Source organism: Hyperoodon ampullatus (genome assembly GCF_949752795.1).
Source record: "Hyperoodon ampullatus genome assembly, chromosome: 12".
Lineage (NCBI taxonomy): Eukaryota > Metazoa > Chordata > Mammalia > Artiodactyla > Ziphiidae > Hyperoodon > Hyperoodon ampullatus.
The window spans coordinates 76,296,991-76,320,160 of NC_136925.1; the positions used below are offsets into that span (position 1 = coordinate 76,296,991).

General features: G+C 37.8%; 1 protein-coding gene across 1 annotated transcript; it reads right to left on the reverse strand.

Moving 5' to 3' along the window:
• Nucleotides 1-7,509: 7,509 nt before the first annotated feature.
• MTRF1L (mitochondrial translation release factor 1 like) lies at nt 7,510-17,101 on the reverse strand (the record flags this gene model as incomplete). The annotated part of the gene is made up of 7 exons (XM_079716949.1): nt 7,510-7,793; nt 8,561-8,697; nt 9,881-9,998; nt 11,529-11,692; nt 12,160-12,343; nt 14,180-14,259; nt 16,849-17,101. 7 exons carry the CDS (start codon nt 17,099-17,101, stop codon nt 7,593-7,595), a joined length of 1,137 nt encoding a protein of 378 aa, XP_079573075.1. The 3' UTR covers nt 7,510-7,592.
• Nucleotides 17,102-23,170: the final 6,069 nt, after the last annotated feature.

Here is a 23,170-nt window from a genome sequence, read left to right on the forward strand (position 1 = left end):
GCCACGGCAAGTGGGGTCCGCCTCAGGTGAGGGAGCTGCGCCCGCGGCAGAGAAACGAGTCACCCGCTTCTCAGAGCTCTAGCTTCTAAAAGGCGCCAGCTGGTACTTTTAAAATCTTTGAATTTGGTGCCCAAATCCGCACGGCCCAATGGGGCGCGCCGCTCGCACGCGCGCTCCAATGGGAAGGCGGCGGGAGGGGGTGCCCTCACCCATGCCCAATTGGAGGCTGCTGAGGCGGGGCCGAGCCGCCAGACCCAACCTCCTTCTTCCCCGGCGGCTCCGCGCGTCCGGAAAGATGCTGAGGCCGGGGGCGGGACCTCGGAGCGCAGGGAGGCCTCTACCGGGCCGCACGTGGAGGGAGCCTACCACGCATGCGCGCTCCCGCCACGCTTCCCTTTGCCGTCTGGAGAACGGGCCTCCTACGGGTCCTAATTTCATCCTGAAGGCAGCTTCGGCTTCTGTCTGAAGATCTCCGATGGGTAGACAGGACGGCCGACTTTCTCCGGTCATCTCGCAAGCGGGAGTTTGGTGAGTGGCGACTGTGGTCGTTCGGGAATGCAGACTTTCCGGAAGAGAAGCCCTCCCCCAGCCCTACTTAGCCCGCCTCTCTAGGATTTAGGCGCGCTCCTCTCTCCTCCTAGTTTCGCCTCACCCCCGGCTCAGCGCTTTCGCGCAGGCGCTTGTGGCGGGCGGTAGCTGTGCTGTTGGCGGGTTGGCGCTTGCGCGCTGGGGTCCCCCGCGTTTCTGTTTTGGGGGGCGGAGAGCGTGGGGCCGCGGTGAGTGGGGCCGCGCCCATCCCGGCACGTGGAGCTGGTCCCGCTGACGTGGTGGGAGGGAGACTTGGGCCCGCGTCTCCCTGGAGCCTTCCGGAGGGGGTGAGGCTGGGACAGTCACTTCTTGTAAGCGTGTTTGTTTTTATTCTCAACCACTGTTCCCCAGCCACCACTGCTGTGTCACGGACGTTTAAATCTACTGTACTCGCCCGGGTTTCGTTTCTTTTCAAGGGCCATGCGCACACAGTAGTCCTTGCTCTAGAATGAATGAATGAATCCATCAGTCATCCTGCCCTGGGAGTTCCCATTCCCACACCCTGGGATCGAAGGCTCCTGGCTTGATTTTCTAGTGATGGAGGAAACGGAGGAAGTATTCATTGTTAAGTCTTCTATGACAAGTTGTACCGTATAATTTGTCGTGCTGAACTTTTCACTCTTTGAATGTGTGCTTTAAGTGGTGACGTTGCAGTCCCCCGACCCAGCTTTTGGTCACAACACATTGAAGCTACAGGAGGTAAGCTCCCCAAAGTCCGAATCCCTGTCTTTGGCAGTTTTCCCTCTTTCCTTTGCTTTTCTGCAAAAGACTATTAACTCTCGGGGAGAGTTAATAGTTGGCTTGTGGTAAGCGCTCAAATTGTTGGCAAGTCCTGCGTGAAGCAGGGCCGGGATCAGGATGAATCATGCAAGTGCTGAGTGGATCCTGTCTTTAGGTAAAATTTTCGATAGTTCATGTTTTTTTGCGTTAATTTTTATTTTTCAGAATGTTGCATTAAATTAGTATTTTTCTGGATTGCTGAAATTTTTGGCATCGCCTTAAATTTTTGCACCTGAGTCATGTCTCTCACCTGGCCCTGGTGCTACGTCCTGCAGACACAGGGTTGAAAAGACAAAAAGTCTTGTTCTTCAGGGAGTTTACTTTCTAATGGGAAAGAAATTCGCAATTAACAATTTCATTGAATGAAAGAGGAATATAAAACAACATAAGGGGGTAGAGAATGAGCAGTAGGGGCGGGGTTAAGGACTTTGGGTGGTCAGGAAGGTTTCTGAGGCTTTGGACCAAGATCGGAATGTTGAACTGGCAATGCAGAGATCTGCATAGTAAGCAGAGGAAAGAGACTGAAGGCGCATAGCTTGTTCCAGGGCTAGAAGGAAGTCTAGAGCCTACAGAGCAAAAGACTGTAGGAGGTGAGGTCAGATAGGTAGAAGCCAGATCCTATAGGACTTGGTTAACTGCTGGAGGAATGTTAGCAAGGAAGTGATAGTTGAATGAATATTAAAGCTATGGTAGCTTTTTTATCTACTAGGCACTTTGTAATATTAGCCTTTAATTCTCCCAGTAACCTTAGGGTTTTCATTTTCTGATTGTGGTTAAAAGTGTAAGTTCATTCCCACAGAACCACCGGTCTTAGGATAAGTCCATGTATTTTCCTCTTTCCTCTGTGTTATACTGAGGAGTAATAATATTTGTGGGAGGCCTGATTGCTTATAAGTACGTTTTCATATTACTTTCCCATTTGACCTCAGAGATCATCTTTATTCACCTTTTTTATTTTTAGATGCAAATATGTGAAATTTGAGGGGAGGGGGTTTCTCATTAAATTAATTGAGCACCTGGACTCTAACCTTTGAATCTTAACCACAGATTAAAAGGTATACTCCAGCAGTTAGTTTTAAAATTTATTCTCAGAAAAAGGCTAAGATATTGGAAAAACTAAAATTACTATCGTAATATAAGGTAATATAAAGAGTGAAGCATGTTTTATTGCATGCTGGAATAGTTTGTTAGAGTCTTTTTCTTTAGGCTTATTAAGTTACTTAATATTGATTTTAACTATTAGAGCTTTAGTTATGTTGAAATATTCTTCTTAACTGAGAGTTAACTTTTTCAGCAGGTTCATGATCACCTGTTAGTTTCACTTTTAGTGAGAAATTTAGAAAGGGCTATTCTGAATTTTACTAGATGTCAACAGATATATGTACCTCTTTTTTTCTACAAATCAGTATCAATCAGAATTGTTGAGTTTTTAGGTGCAAATGAAGTGCAGAGAGAATTGCCCTTATTCTCACCAAATCCTTATTGCAGATCTACAGCATGCAAGACATCCTGGAAATGTCTGGAAATAATTGGGACGTGGTACCTGCCCCTTTGCTTCCTATCTGGGCCAGCCACCTAATAGACGTAGATGCTCAGTAAATAATCTTTGAATAAAAAGCATCATGAGTACAGGGGGGAGGAGATAAGGTGTACAAAATACAGCTGTGAACACTGGATGAATCAAATATGTCTAGTTACTGTGGGAATTTTTATAGAACAGCAGAGTTACTGCTGTATGCCAGGATAAGAGATTACTCTGTAGGACAAGGTTTCTCAACCTCAGCACTACTGACATTTTGGGCCAGATAATTCTTTGCTGTGGAGGCTATGCTGTGCATTGTAGGGTGCGTAGCAGCAGCCTTAACCTCTAACTCCCCCTGCCCCCCGCCCCAAGTTGTGATAACTGTCTCCAAACATGGCGACATATCCCCTGGGGAGTGAGGCTGCCTCTAGATGTGAACCTTTGCTGTTGGGGATGTCTTTTAAGGGAATGGGGAGGAGAGTGGTCTTCCCTGGCATAGGAACGAAATGGTGGCAAGCTTAAGTGCAGGAGGATTTATCAAGAAAAATTAATTTGATGTGACATAAAGGGGTGGTGTGTAAAGTGGGCTAATATGAAAGGATGCTGGGTAGGGATATGGATGTGCTGCGTGCATACTTCAGAGTTCGAGTTTTATTTGGGAGGCAGTGGGAACTTATTAAGTTGTTGAGTAGAAGGGTGACAAGATCAGAGCCTTGCATTTTAGGAAGATGAATCTAGCAGTTATGTATGTGTGACCTGAATTAGAGTTAGGAAGCAGGGGACTATTAAAGTAGTCCGGGAGAAGCAATTGTGGACCATAGTGGTGGTAACGGAATCAGTGAAGTTTAGGGTATTTAGAAGAGTAGGCGTTAGCAGTAAACTGCATATGAAGAAGAGGAATCGAAGATGACTGCAATTTAGAGAGAGGGAGAATGGTAGTGCCGTGAAAGAAACTGAGATCACACAACGAGGAACGGTTTATAGAGGAATACGACGTTTCATTTTAGACATAGTGATTATCTATTTATACATCGTGAAAATTTCCATTCTGGCTGAATGAGGTTTGATTAACTGATGTTGTAGGCCGTTTTGAAATGAAGTTCGGTTTTGGTTCTTCCTGAACAATACACCAGATTTCTAGACAAATAATTTTAGATCTAACTGCCTTTTAGACATCTTTTTAGTGCCATGAAGTTAGGTGTTGAAGAGACAAGAATGAAGAAAACAGTTTTGTCCATTAATGAAATGATGTGAAAGGGTTAATAATACATTCCATTTCCTGACCACCCTTTCCGTTTTCCTTATTAAGCACACAAACCTGAGATAGGAGTAACCCAGTGAGTTTATTGCCTTGCCATAAATGTTTTCATACTGTTGAGTAAAGTGCTGTGGTATGGTAATGAAGAGCAGTTGTTTCTGCATTAGGTGCAAAGGTTCCCTTTGGGTTGGACCTTGAAGTCTGTGGAGGTCATTATGTGTTTTAGGAAGAGAGGGCAGGGAAAACAAAGGCAGGTGGAGCGACAATGGGTGCTTTATAATTCAGGGAGCTGTGTAGATGCATAGTTTGTGCAAACAGATACAAAGTTCTAAGGCCCTTAAAAAGTTAGACGTAGGGTTCTAGTAAGCTTCACGCCAAAATTCTGTTGCTCTACTCTTACCTTTTCCTGGGTTCCAGAAATTACATTTGATCATACAGGAATAACTAATTTAGATTAGTGAGTGAAGTGGAAGCCAGTGTCAGTTCACAGACCAGAATTTGTCAACTACTCCGCAGGTGTTCGTAAGGCACATAGCAATACATATCTTAAAGTTATATTGTTAACATTACCAAAGTATTACGATAATTTTTTTCTAACCAACTGTGATGTTCTAATGGGCAGGAAGTTTGAAAACTGATGGAAGGTGATTTCCCACCTTCATTAGTACAGCTCTCACACTTTCTTTTCCTGTGGTGCAGAGAGGGAGTGGAGAGGGATGGGGACAGAATTGAGTAGACTTTTGGCTCTCCCTTGTTCACAGAATGAAATACAACATTCGAGACCTTCCATAATCTCAGTGCAGCTTTTCTAATTATTACCTGTTAGAGGAGGTAAAGAGAAATTGAATAACAGTATATTGTAATATTTAATAACCTGTAGCTATGTCCCTTTCATTTCTCAAAAAGGAAACCAAAAGACCCAAGGGGAAAGTGGTAAATCTGGGAGACACAGGCTTACATTGGGCCCTGTGCTCAGTGATGATGCCTGCTGAATGACTGCTGAATGAACGCGTCTTGCTGTATTCTTGAGTTGCTTAGGTCACTAAAAGGGGCATTCATCAGCTGTTCCTGTGAAGGCAGAACAGAATGGCTTTCCTGAGCAGAACATTACAGGGGAGAGGGATGCTCTTCAAATTAAAATTCTCTGATGTATTTGATAACCTTTGGCCAGCTTAAATTCTTAACTGTCTTTAATGGTTTTTCTACACCTCCCTTTTAGAGCAATAAGGTGAGAAATTATCAATATAAAATTACTCTGAAATTTAGCACATGTTGGGGCTTTAAAGGAAATTTGGCTAATAAATGTTGACTTAAAGAGGAAACAACTGCCTGACGATAATGTAGTTTTGAACTTATGTAGTACATGTTTATAAAAATTAAGACTGTTGACTCAAACACATGAAAAAATGTGCAATTTTGAGAGTTAACTAAATGTCTCCTAATACTTCAACATTTCAGTCATATAACCTTAATAGTGAAATCACTTTTCTCTCGAAATCCTACCCTATTGTAACTACCATAAATTTGACATTTATTCATTATCCACTAGGTAGATCTCTTCACAATTGTAGTTCTCAGTTTACCTCATGTTTTCAAAATATTCTCGAGCCGGCATTTCTAGCTTTTCTCACTTTTTTTATGGGGTAACTGACATGTCCTGTTTCTTTTCTTTTGTAGTTAAACAGCTTGAATTTATAACTGCTTTTTGCAGTGAAGCACACATCATGGGAGAACCATGGAGGGGTCTGTTTATCAAGCACACTACTTTATTTGCTGTTGCTCTCAACACCAAAAAGTCTTTTACCAGCTGTGCAGCCTCAAGCAGACATTCCTGTGCTCTCCTTTCCTCTCAGGCTCAATTCTCTGAAGTCAGGCTTATCAGAAAAAAAGCTAATCATAACCAGGATTGCCAGGGAAAAGAAGAACAACTTCTTTTAAATCTTATGATAGAAAAAAGACTATATTGATTTAGCTTTAAGCTCACTTTCAACAAATTCTTAATTCACAAGGGCGAAGTCATTTTTTAGCGAATCTAATACATCTTAGCGAATCTAATACATCTTAGCATATCAGAGCATTCAGGCTGGCTTACTTAACTGTATATTTTAATGACAAAAATGCCAAGTCACAGGAAAGGGAAGGACTATGCAAAACTAACCTAGTCTTAAGCTCTTAACTTCCAGTTTGCAGGAACTACTGTGACTTGAGGAACAAATGATGTGACCCATAATAGTCTCGCCTTCTCAAATGAAAATTCAGTGCAGTGTCATGAAAAAAAGGGGGCAGCGGTTGGCAGGGCTATTCTAGAATAAGGGAAATTTAAGCAATATAATCACGTATTCCCACCTGTGATTCTTAACTGGATCCTGCCTGTGATTCTTAACTGGATCCTGGTTTGAAGAAGCCAGCTAAAACATTCCGGGGAGAACTGGGGAAGACTTGAATTGGGTGTTTGAAGATGTTAGGGAATTACTGTGAATTGTGTTAGGTGTGATGATAGTATATGATTAAGTAGAACAGTGTCTTTTTTTTTTTTTACATACAAGCTGAAATATTTAAGGGTGAAGTGTAACATATTTATAACTTCCAACACTAAGCAAATATGAAAACATCAATTACTGAAACTAAGCAATGAGTATGGTTGTGCCAGTTACCAATTTACTGCCTTACTTTGTGATATTGGAGCTGGACCTATAAACATTTCTCCTTTGCCAGCTGGTACCATGTTAAGCTTTGTCAGTAGGGGAGGTGGACAGACAGTGCAGGAGGAAGGGGCTTCTTTTGTTTCTGTTTCTATGCACAGCTGCCAGGGGTGCTCTTGGGACACTGATGGTTAATTTTATGTGTCACGTTGGCTGGGCCACAGGGTGCCTAGGCTTCTAGTCAACGTTACTCTCCAACAGGCCTGACTCTCCACCTGGAGGGGAAGGGAAGCCTGTCCAAGGGTATTCTTTCCTTGGGGACTCTCTCTTGAGTCCTAGAGTAGTAATCTTTTATCTCCTAATAGCTAATCCCATCGTTGGTTAAGAATTTTTTATATCAAAATTATCCCTGTTCAAATTAAAGATATGGTTGCTGTCTCCTGACTAGAACCTTGACTAATAACAATAATTACTGTCATATTTCTACTGTTTTATGTTTGAAGTTTTCCTTAAGAGCTAAGCCAAATTTCTCATCATTCATTAAATATTTTACATAAAACAAAAGACTGTTTTCCTTTCTTGTAAGTAAGAGTTCAAAATGTACAACCAGAGTCATGATTATATTGTCATACTTTTTACTAATAAATTGAGAGACGATTCATATAAATTACCTATGTATTAAAAACATGTTACTCCCAACTGTGTTAACTCATGTGTTTCAAGAGAATACTGGTACGTACACAATGTGACTTGCTATAATAGAATTTTCATAAGCCATACAAGTCTTTGATAACAAATCAACTTAAACTTTGTTGGAAATAATTTCTACCAAAGATTCATAATTAGCATAATCCTTCAATGACTGTACAAGTTCATCCAGTAGGTACTCTCCTTGCATAAAAGTTTCAAGATCATGAAGTGACTTGTTTATTCTGTGATCTGTGACCCGGTTCTGTGGAAAATTGTATGTTCTTATTTTCTCTGACCTTCCTTTAGTGCCAATCTATATATTAAAAGAAAAAAGATATGAAATACAGTTAAATTCAGGGCAACTAAACCTACAAATTTAACTTACCTGGAGATTAAGCTCTTGGTTTATAATTTACAACAATGTTAAGAAGCAAGTTTTAAACATTCTGAATCCTCAAATAACATGGGAACTTGATAGAGAAAAAAGAATATAGGCTTTAAAGTCAGACAGGTTAGTACTTGAATTTTGAATCCTCTCTCTGCCATTTAATACTTTATGACTTCAGGTAATTTATTTCAACTCTATAGCTTTCCCCATTTGTAAAATACAGACAGTACCTACTGCACAGTGATGGTGCATACACACAGCCTGGCACACAGCTGATACTCAGATGCCAGCTAAACATATAACCTCTGTGAATTAATCTGGTTATCATCAGTGATGACAAAGTTATAATAAGGAGTTAACAGAAGGGGTCTGTAATTATAAAGTCAAATGCCAAACAGGAAATAAGTTGTTTCCTTTGCAACTTTCTTCCATAATTTTCAAAGGATTCAAAATGAATGGGAATTCCATATTTCTTTTTAAAATAACTTGGGTGAATGAGAAAGACACTTCTGAATATAAAAAACAGGGCAGAGGTGTAAGATTGCTATAAAACAAGTATAGCCCTTGGTTGAGCTACTTGAATTATACTCTAATTTTGACAAATACATTGAAATGATTTTAATACATACAAAAACTTGTTTATCTAAAAATATTTTTATCCTTTAGAAGCATTTTTAAGATTTCAGTTTTACCTGAATCTTTCTAGCATTGTATCGTTTACTTGTTTCTTCTTCTACATGCAGGCTGTATAGTTTTGCACGTAACTTTTTCATAGCCATCTCTCTGTTTTTCAGTTGAGATCTCTCTTGTTGGCATTCGGAAACAACACCTGAATAGTGTTATGAGAATTAAAGAGTTTTAATAGAAAAATCTTCATTTATTATCAAGGAATACTCCTTTTCCTTCTCATTCTTTTTCTTCTTCCTTTATAAAGGGAAAAAATAGGATTCTAATATAAAAAAGGAAGACTGTAAACTTAACAAGTAACTTTTACAGTTATCGGAAAACTGAAAATTTGAGTTATAGCTCAAAGTATTTCCATATTGAAGGCATACATACTAAACAATAAGCATTAGTCATTTAAAATGGATTATTTTCTGGTACCTTCAGCTAGTCACCATAATTTTTTTAAAGTAATAACTACTCATTATACAAACTGAATTATAAAAGTTAATCTTATTACCAGAGTTAGTCGCTATTAATATTTTTGAGTATTTCCATCCACTTTTTTTTCCTATTCCTGTTTATATATTATGTATTACATAAGACATCATCTTCAAGTTTAACGTGAGGATTTCCCCATATTAAAAAAGAAGAAAATGAACCCAGCACTCCTATCAGCCACTCCCAGTCAACAGGAATTATGACTGAGCTCATTTACAGTAGGCGGTTCTTGTATTCTTTCTAGACAACGGAGGTCTGTTACCATATGCTCTTTTTATCACATGTAAATCAACAGTAAAAACGTTTAATAAGTGTATTGTACACTAATAGTATTTTGAAGGCTTAAGGAATATTGAGTTATAGCTCCATTGCCTTACTGTCCAGAATTAAGACAGAACCCCTGGATGTCTGCAGATGGACTTAATGGAAAGAAGCCCCTGAAATTACCTGCAAAACTTTGCATATAAGCATGTTTTTCTGGGTAGCAGGTCCAAGCTTTCATTTTCTCAAAGGAATCCATCTCCTCCTCCCTCCAAAAAAGGGTAAGAACTAGTGATTTAGACCATTTTTTGATAAAGGAGAAGCCATGATATTACTTCATTGTGAGGATTTTTTTAAATTAATGATATAGTCACTAACATGGAAATTACCTGGGCTTAGATCCCTCCCTCTTTCTGGTTTTGTAATTATCCTGCAGAGTTTCAGCTAAGGATTCAAGATAAATCAAGTATTAAATGACAACTGTATTCCTCTGATAACTGACGATCTGTGTCAGTGGAAAATTAATCAAGTCATTCAGAATTCGATTTCTTTCTTCATTGTTTTATGTTGAAGAAATAAGTACATACCTGTCGGAAGATGAACTATCCGGACAGCACTGTCTGTGGTATTTACGTGCTGCCCCCCAGCTCCACTGGCTCGCTTAGTATCAATCCTCAAATCTTTAGGATTAATTACCAGATTAATCTATATGTAAGAGAAAAGTTGGGATTTAAAAAAATTACATGTATGATCTGTTCAAAGGGCAGAACTATCTATTTATAAATATAAATACATGTCATGTATACAATTTATGTAAGGTTTAATTTTAAGAACAGAAAGTAGTTGGAAGGATACCATTTTTTAAACTTTTCTTATTGGAAGAGCGCATTATCAAAACATAATGTAAAACAAAAACAAACCCTCCCTAATCCTCAAAAACTGGACTTCTCTGTAATTACCCTTTTCTTACCAATAGCAGAATTCAGCTACTAATAGAAATGTGAATATAATAGCTAAAATGATTTGAGTGCAAAAAGACTTTAGCAGAGGGGGAAAAAAATGACACTAGCTTAAGAACTATAAGAAGGTTTTATTTTGTTTAATTTTAAATAAAGGAGGATTTAAACATATTTAGAGGCAGAGAAGAGACAAACGGAAATGTCAAAGGCCAAGAAGTCAAGATAGACTTAATTCATAAATACACTGGGATCTGACATCAGGATAATGCTCTGTCCTGCGAGTCACCATCCAAAGCGCTGTATTTAAAAAGCTCTTTCATGAACCATTACAGCCCAGTCTGTGAGATGTCCACAACCCCAGGAGCAGGAATCCTATCATTCGTAGGCCCTCCATGTCTCCCTGGGTGGCTCCTTCTTACCGTTGCTGGAAGAATGAAATGAGATGACATATGGACCTCAGTCTTCAGTCTCCATCTTTTTCTGAAAACTCCTTACATCTCCAAGATGCTTAAGCCAAAGTGACTATATCTAGGTGTGGCTCCTCCCATCTATCCCATTTCACTCTCTCCCTTAACTGTTCTGTTGCTCATCTAGGCTTCACACAAAACTCAGACATGAAGAAAGGAACTCCATTAACCTTATTAGAGAGAAACCCTCAAACTTCCTTCTCAAATCATTCATACTCCATTGGGAAAAACAAGTTATATATTTCCTATCACTTTTCAGCAGAAGGGATATAAGCAAAATAGAACTTCCCAACTAAGCTCCCTTAAAAATATTATACAGTCTGAGAATTTATCTGTGAAAATAAAGTGTACTCATTATGAACCTGTAGCAATATATTTCCATTTTAATATGATTGGGTTATAAAGTAGCAATTTTGTTAAGTAAGAGTTATCCTTTGTCAAAACAGGATTCTTGCTATTAATGTTCTGGGAATAAGTCACACAAAGCAGAAGTCTTTATAAAGGTAATCACTCTTGAGCTCTATTTAATATCGTTTCTCCTATACATGGTCTCAAAATATCTACTTGAAGCTTAGTGCTGGAGAAAAAATAATAAATAGGCAATGTAAGATTAGATCACTTATATATTCTTAATTCTTACCATCTACTGTTAAAATCATACTTTTTGGACTGTGAGAATGTATTTGTAAAAAAACCTCAAAACACATGATGCAAAAGAGACACTCAATTCAGTAAAGTGAGTGTTACTCTGGGGGCAAGGCACTGTGCTGGTCCCAGGATTCCAAGGAGAGGGGCCTGTGGTGCCTCACCTCGGTGGGTTGGGGTAAGATCGCCACAGTCATGGTGCTGGTGTGGATGCGGCCTTGCTTCTCTGTCCTGGGCACTCTCTGTACTCTGTGCACACCTCCTTCAAATTTCATGTGCTTATAGGCTTCTGAACCCCCAATGCTGGCAGATGCATGTCTAAGGCCACCTTGAAAACATTGGGAAAAGGGAATTATTTTATTTTTCCTACCATTTATAAACAACTGACCATCACTTCTACCATCTTGAAATATATTTAAAAGAGCTACGAAATAAGCATATTGATTATAAAACATACTGAAAACCTTTAACAAGTCTATGATATTCACTTAATATCTTTATTTCATATAATTATTAAACATAAAGCATTTATGGTGTTAACTGTTCAGTAACACCTCTAAAGGACCACTTTTAAAAGACTTAGTTATTCAGTGGTTAGTACGGAATGACTAACGTTTTATAGGCCATTTCAAACTTGATATATTTGCATTCAAAATTATTAAGTAAATGATAAGCATAAAACTACTTAAGCATCCTTATAAATTATAAAGCCTAGTCATGATCTTTCCAACCCTTTCCTAAAATATATGTAGATAAATAAATTAAATCTATACTTTTTCAAAACAGTTTACTGACCTATTTCACTTGGAAAATATTCCAGGGTTTCAAAATGCCATCTTTTAAATGCAGCATACTGCTGATACATATCAAATATCTCTGAGGTAAACAACATTGCCTCCTGACCCCCAACTCCTGCAGTTACCTCCAGGACCAAATCATTTTCATCCGTTTCTTCTGAGGGAACCAAAAGTAAGATAATCTGCAAATACAAAAATATCACCCCTCCTATAATTAAGATTTAAAACTTAAAAAAAACCCTCAATGATTAGATGTAGGATTTTAAATATTTAATTTAAAGTTTCCCTAAGCAAATAATTTAATATTGCTGATTACTGTTCAATTATCTTGCCAATTAGAACCGTATAATGCATAATTTCCAAAAATATTAATGTTATAACTACATTATAAATGCTATATATGGTTCAGCTAAAACTTGAGGTGTTTTTCTTTTTGGTGTTCATGTATACATATCTGTTCTCTACTCGGTTAATAAGTGCTTGCTGTGAGTAGTACACTGTATTGTGTACAGCATACAAAAGAAGATTCTAGCTCTATCCCTGGAAATTTATAGCCTAGTATGGCAGGAAAAAAAACACTCAAATTGTGTTTGTATTTTTTCTAAGCTTCTTTAACATGGAAGAGAAACTTGCAATTTTGGAACTGGAGAGGCCTTTAGAGAAGATCTGGTCCAATTCCCTCATTTTACAAGTAAAAGAAAATGAGATTAATAGAAGTGAGATGACTCGTTAAGGAGCCGTGCGTTATTACTGTCCAACAGGCACAAGAACTCAGATCCCTGTGCCTAACTCAAGTCTTCCTTTCACTACAATTTTCTGTTTCACACTGCAGTATGTACTTATTAAGGAGATACAGAAAAAAGACTTCTTAGATGAGGTGAATTAAGAAAAAAAAAGCTGCCAACATTTATTGGTTCTTTAATATTGACAGGCACTCTGCTAAGCACTCTACGTACTTTAATTCTTAAAATATCCCGGGCGGGTTCTATTAACAGCTCCACCTTAAGAAGTTTAACGAAGTTTAACTCTAGTTGCCCAGTATCCTACAACTAGAAAGTGGAAGAGCTAGAATTTGAACCCAAGGCTACCTGAGCTCTGAAATATCACTTTGTGTTGGTCAGGAGCTATACTTGCTTTCCTACTTTTCCATCTCTCTGGCCTGTGCCAATAGAATGTGACCACTCAAATCCTGAACTAACATGACAGAATTTTCATCTGTTAATTACTAGCCAATGAACAGAAACCATTAGTACGTATGTCCTTCTACGTCACAAAAAATTTAGAAAATGGGTAGAAGGCAAGCTACATGAAACTTTTCACTCTATAGTGGAACTTTTCTTCTAGACTGGTGGTGGGGACATAAATTTTTGGTAAGTTCTACACTTGGATAAAGAGAATCTCTAAATTAAGCCCCTCCTTTCCAGGATCCTTCCTCACCGTATCATGTTCTTTCACTTATATTTCCAGAGATAACTGCTGTAAACCTTTAAGCTGTGCTTTACAGAATTAATGAAGAGTGGATCTAATTTCATGATCCTTCGTCTAACTCCATATGTTCTGCAGTTCTCCTAGATATAAAGCAAAAGCAATGCAATTCCATTTTAAAAATCCTAAGGGCCTATTCTAGGCTGGCACCGTAATAGTGTCAGAGACACAAAGATAAGGAAATATTCCTGCTTCCTCCTACCATCTCTCCGTAACCTCTTCTCATCGTCCATCCCCATCCTCACCTCTCTTAAAAACAAAAGGAAAATATACTACCAACATTTCACTGCCTTTCTGGCAAATCCTATTAATGTGACAGTCATCTTTCTTTCAGAGTTCTATCAATACAATCCTTTTAGTATGATAAGAAACAGGACCATGGGGAGTATGCTTTTTCCTTCTTTAAAAACCAGTTTATAATTATAAATACTAGCAAGCTGCTTAGTTCTTGACTTGCTTTTATAAACGTCTAATAAAATACATTAGAAGTAATAGCATGCACGGATGCTTTATTCCTTGCACAAATACCATACCTGATGCTTCAATTGAGCTATTTCTTTCTGACATGAAGTTATTTCACTCTCTGCAAGTTTCCTTAAGTCTTCATTTTCATCTAAGAAAAAAAGGCAGCAGGTTAAGTTTTCCTTAATTAGTAATAAATTGCTAACAGAATTCAAGGAATAGTTTTATGGTTATTGTAGCTTAAGGGAAAAATAACAATTATCCTGTCCTTTTAATAACTGTTATTAATTTAAAGCATTTTATGCATTAGTTTTCAAAAGCATGTAGGTTAAAAAAAATTTTTTTTTAAGTTTTTCCTGATGACAAAAGTGTATGTTCAAAATAAAAAGAATCTCTATAGAAAAATATGAAGCTACAAAGCTTTTCTATAATTCTGCCTCCCCAAAATATTTGTATTAACAAATATGCTTTTAGTTTTCCAACTCAGACTCTACAATAACAAATGAATACACTGAGCTAGTTAGAAAGACCGGAAGGGGAAGAGAAAGTACCACCAGTTAGACCAAAACTGAGTTAAAAAGTAGGAAGTTATTTATTGTCTTACTAGTAAATGCTTCATTATATGAAAGTGTCCACCTAAATAAACATTTAGAGCCAGCCTAATATTGACAGAATATTTACATGAAGCAGTCTTCTGTCTCAGGCTTTACCTAAATCTTATTTCATCTTTCAGTTTTAATTTTTACCGTACAAAATATACCTCCTCATTCCTCTATCCTATGGACAACATGCAGCCTTTAGAAAGGAGACAGGCGGATATTTTCTTAGCTATTACAATTTCCTGTCTCTGTTGAAAGAACAAACTCTATCAGCTGGAATGTTTATTCATTTATTAACAGCCAGTTATGCTGGGAGCTGGGGGTAATATGTTAAGACCTGCCCTCAAGGCAGGATTTTAGATCATTTTACTTTCTTTATATTATTCTAGGGGAGAAAAACTCACAAAAAATAACCTAAAACATTATGTGATTAAATACTAACAGCATGCTGAAGGATTTTTTGTTTTGGGGATGGGCAGAAAAAGGAAAGAATTAAGGAGAGAGAATGACAACAGCAAAACTGAGATAGGCGAGTATAGAGTGTTGGTGGAATGGCAGGGAATTCTTTTGGCAAGAATTTGGTGAAATGTAAAATGTGCTTAATTAGAGAAAGGAAAAATGAATTCTAGCCCTAGTTCAACCACCAAGGTTCTCTTAGGGCAACACACCCAACTTCTGAGTCTCAGTAATTTCAAGAATAAAATGAAAGATCTGAGCTGGATGTTCTCTAAGGGGCCTTTCAGCTCTGAAATGCAGTGTAAGGCTAAGGAGATTGGAACTAGAGTGTGGAAGTAATCTAATTTAAATACTACATTTTATTTAATCCAGTATACCAAAACACTACCAATTTCAACATGTAATCAATATAAAAAATATTATATATTTTTTAATATTAAGGCTTTGTGGCTGCTACTTGGACTTTAAGCTTGGCTTAAGGAATGAAACTGATTTAATTTTTTCCCAAAGGATACTATGTCTCAACTATACCATTGCATTAGGCTCCCATTTTCCATGGCATCTTCAGTCCTATTCCAGGATGCTTCTAAACTGCCACCAATCAAGATTCCTAAGCAAGAACGCTATTCCTATCGTTCACTCCCAATCTGAAAGCTTCTGCTGGCTGGCTTCTGCAAACAGGATGAAATCAAACTTTGTAGGTTAGTACTTGAGCCCCCTTACAAAATGGTTCCAACCTCCCCTTCCTTGGTTAACACAGAGTTCAGTGATTAAGAGCATGAGATTTGGGGTCAGTCCTATCCAAGCTCCATTCCTTACAAGCGGTGTCACCCGAGTTGAGTTATTTTATCTTTATGTCTCAGGTTCCTCTTCTGTTGAATGAGGCTAACAGAACCTAGTTCATAATTTATTACGTGAATTGTATGAGTTATTAGATAAAGGAAGCTAAGCAAAGCCTGGAGTAGGGCAAAGGATCAATAAAGGTTAAATTATTTTTAAATCATCTAAGGGTGGGCCTTTATCCCTGTACAAGTCTTTCCCAACAAGTTCTCCTTGCTCTCCTAGGTCTTTACTGATATATGTTTTTACTTATCATCTGTATTATAATTAATTTTCTTGCCCCTAATAGATTGTGACCCTCTCTAGGGCCTTTCCAAAGTGTGCGCCACAGACCAGCAACTAGGCATCCCCAGAAGCTTGTGCAAATGCAGAAACATAGGCCCCATCCAGATTCGAATGGACACGAATCACTTGGGAAATCTGTTAAAACCGCATGTTTCTAGGTCTCAGATGCCGAGTCTGGGTTTACTTAGCACGAACCTCTCCTGTCACTTTTGCGGGTGGTCCCTGTACCACACTTAGAAACACTGCTCTCGAGCCCATAACAGGACTAGTGCCTTATTTGTCTGGCGAGCTAATCTCCTGCTATTAAATACGCAACCAGTAAAGGTCAACTTAAGTTTTGTAAAAGGGCGCAGAGCACTGTCAAGGGAGCCCAAGGAGGGGATGGGACCAGAACTCACAGAAAGATGCCTTGACCTCTGATGCAATCCAAAAGGGCTGCAACCGGGGGAAGACTTCAGACTCGGAGAGAGTGTGGACATCTGAGCAGCGGCTTAGTGGTAAGGGCAAGTGAAGAGTCAAGAATCTGCTCTGAATTCGGCTCCCCTAGGCCCGGCCCTTACCGTGTAGCAGGTGCCCGGTCTCCTGCAGCTCCTGTTCCTTCTCGTTCAGAAGCTTGGCCACCGCCACCAGCTCAGGCCGCCTGACCTGCAACTGGACTTCAGACCCTACCTGGCGCTCGAGGAAGGTCCGTAGGGGTCCGCCGCGGGCGAATAGCTCCTCCAGTGGAAGGCTACCGCAGCTTACGTGTCGGCGGGCCGGGCCAGCAACCTGCCGGGCCCACCGAAAAGCACTCCGAAGAAACCTTGACCGCATAGCTACAGCCGGACGTCCGAAGCGGCCAAGAGCCGGAAGTTCCGGACGGAGCAAATCTCGCGACACCGCGCAGCTTGGCAATAGGGGCGAGACCTAGCCAAGCACCGCCCGGCGCACGCGCCGGTTTAAAAGGGCCTCCCGGAAGCCTGGCTGGGAACTTCTGGCCAATTATTATTAAACGCCGTATTATTCGCGGAGGCCGGAAGTTGAGGGGCAGAGCCGAACGCGGTAGGGGAGGGTCCGAGAGACCTCGGGCACCTCCTCTAAAGGCTAGGTCAGACACGCCTCCTTGAACGAGTGGGGGCGGAGTGTTAGACCGGAAGGAGAAAGCAATAGGTTGTCTTTACGTTTTCTGACGTCGAAGGTTTGTCTCCCAGGCCCTCAGTGAGGTTTTAAAGTACGGCAATGGAGGGCAGTCTACTGTCCGCTAGAGGGGCTGAGGTCACAGCACGGATGTCCTCTCTCGTGCCAGCCTGGACTGTCGTCTCCAAGAGCGAATTGTAGGATGGTTATCAGTGTGTACGTGTGTTTACTCTTCCAATTTTCCTGCTCATGTTTCTCTTTTCGACGGTGGTTAAGGTTCGTATTAACAAAGACGTGACAAGTAGACTCGAAGGCAACCACGGAGTGATTTAGCAGTCTGCTTTCCTGCCCTTTATCTGCCACTTAATTTACCTGCTTTTAAACGGCTTCCTTCCACACCGAGTCTCATGCCCATTCTCACTTATTCCTTGTTACTCAGCTACTTTTTAAGGTGGTTGAGCCGTTCCGTGTTGCAACCAATCACAGCCCAGCAAAGCCTTCAGAGCCCCGCCTCCGGTAGCCCCGCCCCCCAAAACCACCAGCCTACACCCCCAAACTTGAGAGTGGATTAGTGCCAGGAATACTGAAGTTTACGGGTATACTGCTTTTGCATTTTTCAAAAGACCTTTTCATAGCCCGCCAGAGGAATGTATATGAGGGAATAATACAATCTAGACAGGCCTGAGGATGCAAGGGCTGAACGTTCAATCTGGGAACTCCCACTACCTAACTGGTTTGAGTAGGATTTACTAAGTGGTGGTGTAACAGTACAGAGACCTAATATACCCAAAATCTTCTTACTTATTCTTGTAAAAAAAATGGTAAAATAAGGGAGCCCTTGACAAGGTTAAGTCATCCTTAAGTCATCTAATCAGAATTGTTGAGGTTAAGTATAAATTCTTATAAAATGAGCTTGCATCATTTCTTTGCTCTCTACATACAAATGCAAAGTGAAGTAGAATGAGCTGACTCTCCAAATAATATAGAACAAAAATAAGTTTTGCTACTTAGAAGCTTCAACTAACTCAAATCTTCTTTCACTTTGAATGTGTATTAAAGCCACACTACTTTATAAAATTGTTTTGCTTTAAGATAGTGATCCAAACACAATTTAAAAAATTCTAATCCGAGTATAGAACAGGACTGGTTAGGTTGTCTGCATCTCTTTTAGGAATAGTTTTTTTCCAAGTCTAAACTCAACTTTGAATATTAGTTTAAGCATAGAAATTGTGGGAGCTACTTGAACTCAATATAAATCTCTCAGCTGAATTCTCAAAACGAGTTACTTCAAGAGTATACTTTATTATTTATAAAAGATGCAAAAATGTAACAAGTGATAACCTTATAGAACAATGTAAAGAATCCTGCCAGCAATTATTTTCCCTCAGATGTGTAAGCAATTTAAGCAACATAATTAAGTGCACCTTTACTCCTATAGTGTTACACCAATGAGGAAACAGTAACTTTTCTAAGGATACATTGGTGAATTCTTTATTCAAAACATTTTTAAAAAGTCAGTGTAATGCATGTGCATTTTACAATAATATCCATAGGTTTCCACAATATAGTCAAATGAAAACAGCTTTAGTTTTACTTTGAAAACTCAAAGAAATATACACTGTTCGAGATTTCTGAATTTTTTTCCATTATGGTCATGCTCAAATTCTATTATATGTTGAAAATTCTAGCATTTTCAGTTAGTCTGTTATTGTACATAGGTAAAATAATAAAATAGATTCAAGGAAGGGGGCATAAAAACCCAAAGCAACTTAAGTTGGTGGAAAAATAATCTGGATTATCTATTCAATTTATAAGTACCTACAGTTATTCTGGCATTGCAAAATAACCAAACATGGCGTCTCAATTATATTCATGCATTCAAAATTTCTTTATGGTCCACTAATAAATATTGGTGAAGTCCAAGATATGGATATAGATTATTAAGTACAAAGAACATGGTAGAAAAAATTACACACGTTCAATATAAATTTTACAGAAACAAACACATTGAAATACTTTTTAATATTTAGCAAACACCCTAAAATCATATACAAGATACACTGTATTTATGACATAGTTTAAAGCAAGGGGGAAAAATCAAGCCTTTTACATTATTCCAGTATTCAGTGTTCATTGTTCAGTGGAAGGCAATATAGAAAAGTACTCAGCAAAATCATCATCAATTTAGATTACCTTTTATGACAGTAAAACTAAAATCTTCACTATCCAAGGGATGCAGAGGATTAAGGTAATCATACAGGTAGTTCAAGGGAAAAAGTTAACTTTCACCTCCTTTAAGTGAATGTTCAAGCTAAAACCATTTTGGAGTTTTACTTTCCCATATCAATTTCCAGTTCATTATATTTTCTTCATAGTATTGGTTAGCAGTCATTTAATGGAACCTAGTAGCAATGCTGAGGAATCTGCTCAGAATATTTTTATCTCAGTGTAAATGTCCAGTAAATTTACGTCCAGTATACCCTCTTAAAAAATGTACCACTTTACAGTGGAAAAACCTAACAGACACTACCTCAGCCAGGTGATGAAGTTCAACATCAACAAAAATAAGTCGTAATGATGGTATGTACCTTTAATATGGTGTGATATGAATGGCACTTCTGCCGTCTTTCTTCCAGAAACTGGTAACACTGGTAATCGTGGGGAAAAGATCAGACAAATTCCAGTTGAGGGCCATCTTACAAAATACTAGACCTGTACTTCTCAATACTACCAAGGTTATCAAAAACAAGAAAAGTTTGAGAAAATGTCACAGCTAAGAGGATACATGGTGACTAAATGTAATGTGGCACCTTGAATCCTGGAACAGAAAAAAGACATTAGTTTAAGGGAGTCTAAATAAAGTGTAGACTTAATAATGCATTGATATTGTTTCATTAATTGTGACAAACGTTTCATGGGTGTGTCATATATGGGTTCTATCTATACTATCCTTGCAATTTTTCTGTAAATCTAAAACTATTCTAAAATAAAAGGTTTAATGAAAACTTTTATGAACATACAACTGCCTTTTATTCTTTTATTTTCATATTTTCATGATAAAATTATTTTAAAATTCATACTACCTTAGTAGTAAAAAGAATGCTTTCTATTCCGTGCCAGTATCAATGTTTTCTACAGGCCAATCTCTTTTAATTTAGTTTTACCTCTAACCACCACATATTTATTTGGCAAATTAACTGATATTTATATTCTTCCTATCCTTGGGAATGTTTTATTTCCTATGGAAATAAAATTTTCAAATGATTTCTCTTATTTAAACTTTGATTTAAACCTACAATATTATACACATACTCACACATATGCATATGCACATCTAAATATATCTTCGTGTGTGTCATTGAAAGAAACATACTTCTTGTTTGTAGCTTCAGTGTGGTGTTGGTGAACTGAGAACAGTGATTTTGAATCACATTATTGAACAAAGCAATAACATATTCATATATTCCTCTGTCTTAAAATAAGCTTGGTTGTATTTTTTAATGAATAATTAAATCATATTTTTAAAGTATAGTTTGAAAAAAATCGGGGGAAAGTGCATTAAAATGGCATTTAATACATACATTCTTGAAAATGGGAATTATTATTGAGCTGGAGAACTTTAATAAAATAATAATATTATATGTAACACTTCACTCTTTCCATGTTTATTTCATTCCCATGGCCATCCTGTAAATTATTATATTCCTCATTTGAAGATAAAGAAACAGGGTCAGAGAGGATAAGTGATTTGCCCAAAGTCACATGAGACAGAAACGTAACTTGAAACCAAATCTATAATTAAAGCCTGGTATCTGGAAACAAAACATCGCTCTGTGCACTGTTGTGTGTTGCAAGGATACTACTAAGAGTGTTGCAGAGAAGATCTGAAGCAAGTTTTTGGTATCAGTTTCCTTGGTAAATATTTGAAGTTGCAGCAAGTAAGGAATAACTAAACTTTTTGCAGATTGAGTATTGTTTTCTCAGGAGAACAAACATTTTATATTGGTCAGAAATTTTTAAAAAACTGAAAAGAGCATGCAAATATAAGTGCCTGAAAACTATGAAAATTAAGGTCATAAACTGTCAACATAAATACATAGGCAAAAAAAATTCTGGAAATATCTTTACCACTTTTCAAAATAATTTGCCAATGTATCTAATGCAAAGGTTTCAAACTCAAGTTTGACAGGGTTCTATCTATAGACATTTTGGATCTAAGGAATTTTAGGTGGCTTATTTTCCTATTTTCTGATTTTATGTTAAATTTCTTCCTTGTATATTTCTTCCTCAACACATCTGGTATATTGCATTTTTTTGCAAATGTAGTTTGTTACAATTACAATATGACATTTTTTTTCAATGTAAGTTAAAAGTGTATAGAAAAAAATGGATAAATTCAAAAAATAAAAATCAGGTATTATTTTAAATCAGCTTAATGGGGTGAAAGTGTATTTTTTTGCCCCTAATAAATAAATACTATTTACTTATTTCTATAGTCTTCTTGCAAAACTGAACTATCAGGTAAATATATGATACACATTTCATTCCACAAGTAAGAATCTAGGCAGCATTAAAGGATACGAATAAACACCCCATGCACCATGACCAAATATCAGAACTGGTCATCCTATGTACATATTTTAAAATTTTAAAAAATGACCAGATTATGGTCTTGATTTTTGCACTTCATAGTGTTGATATCAAAATTGTGTTTTGCTATTGTTCTCTTGCCAGTGCACCTGCTGTGCTTAGAGCTGCCCTATAACACTGTCGGGACATCTGTATTACCTTTAGGTAACATAATAATAGTTATCCAGAGTAAAGAAGCATCATGCATTCATTATTAGTGTGATCTATGTTCAAGATCCATCTCTGAAGAAATCTCTCCAATTTATATAAATATATGTGTACATATTCATATATAATCTATATCCTCTACTTTTCATTATAGACACATCTGAAGTTAGGCATTATTTAAAGAGCATTAACCTCTTTCTGTGTGCATTAGCAGATTCTAACAGTATACAAAGATATCTTGGCAATGTAAAATATAAAGTGTACCTTCTAAAGTGCTAATTTTTCCCCTGGGAGGAATTTACTCACTAGGAAAAATCAAACTCTACCAAAACAAATATTGTGCTCTTGGAATGGTAGCATAGACACCAGTTGAGGGCTTTTTTTGTTTATTATAGCTCTGTAATTAAAACTGAAGGAATTATACCATACTTTAAAAATTGGTAGAGTTGCAAATACACAGACATACTCTTACATGGAAACTTTAAACATTTTGAAATTAAAAGAGAAGCACTCCCCTCCCCTGAAAATAGGAATTTAGCACGGAAATCTCACATAGCATTGTTACCAACATCTGATGTGTAAATCTACTCTAGAGTCATTCTTAACACAACTTCCTAATCAGATTTCAAAGGGATATACTAGCTTCTGTATTCTACAAATGCCCAGAGTTAGAGATTAGGACTCTTTATAAGGGCCCTTATCTTTTACATTTGGTAAAATATTAAAGGTATTGTCAAACAGACAATTCATCTAATAGTCCAAAGTATCTTATAAAGATAACTTATGACTAGCAAGTCACCATCATATATAGTAACAACAAGAATATAAAGTCTACATTTAAAAAGATTGATGCATGCAGTGTATCATAGTATATTACATATTTTCTAGTCATGTGCCTCAAACACAGCAACAAGTATGATATTACAACATATATGTGTATACAGCATAGTAGCATAACAATACGAATCA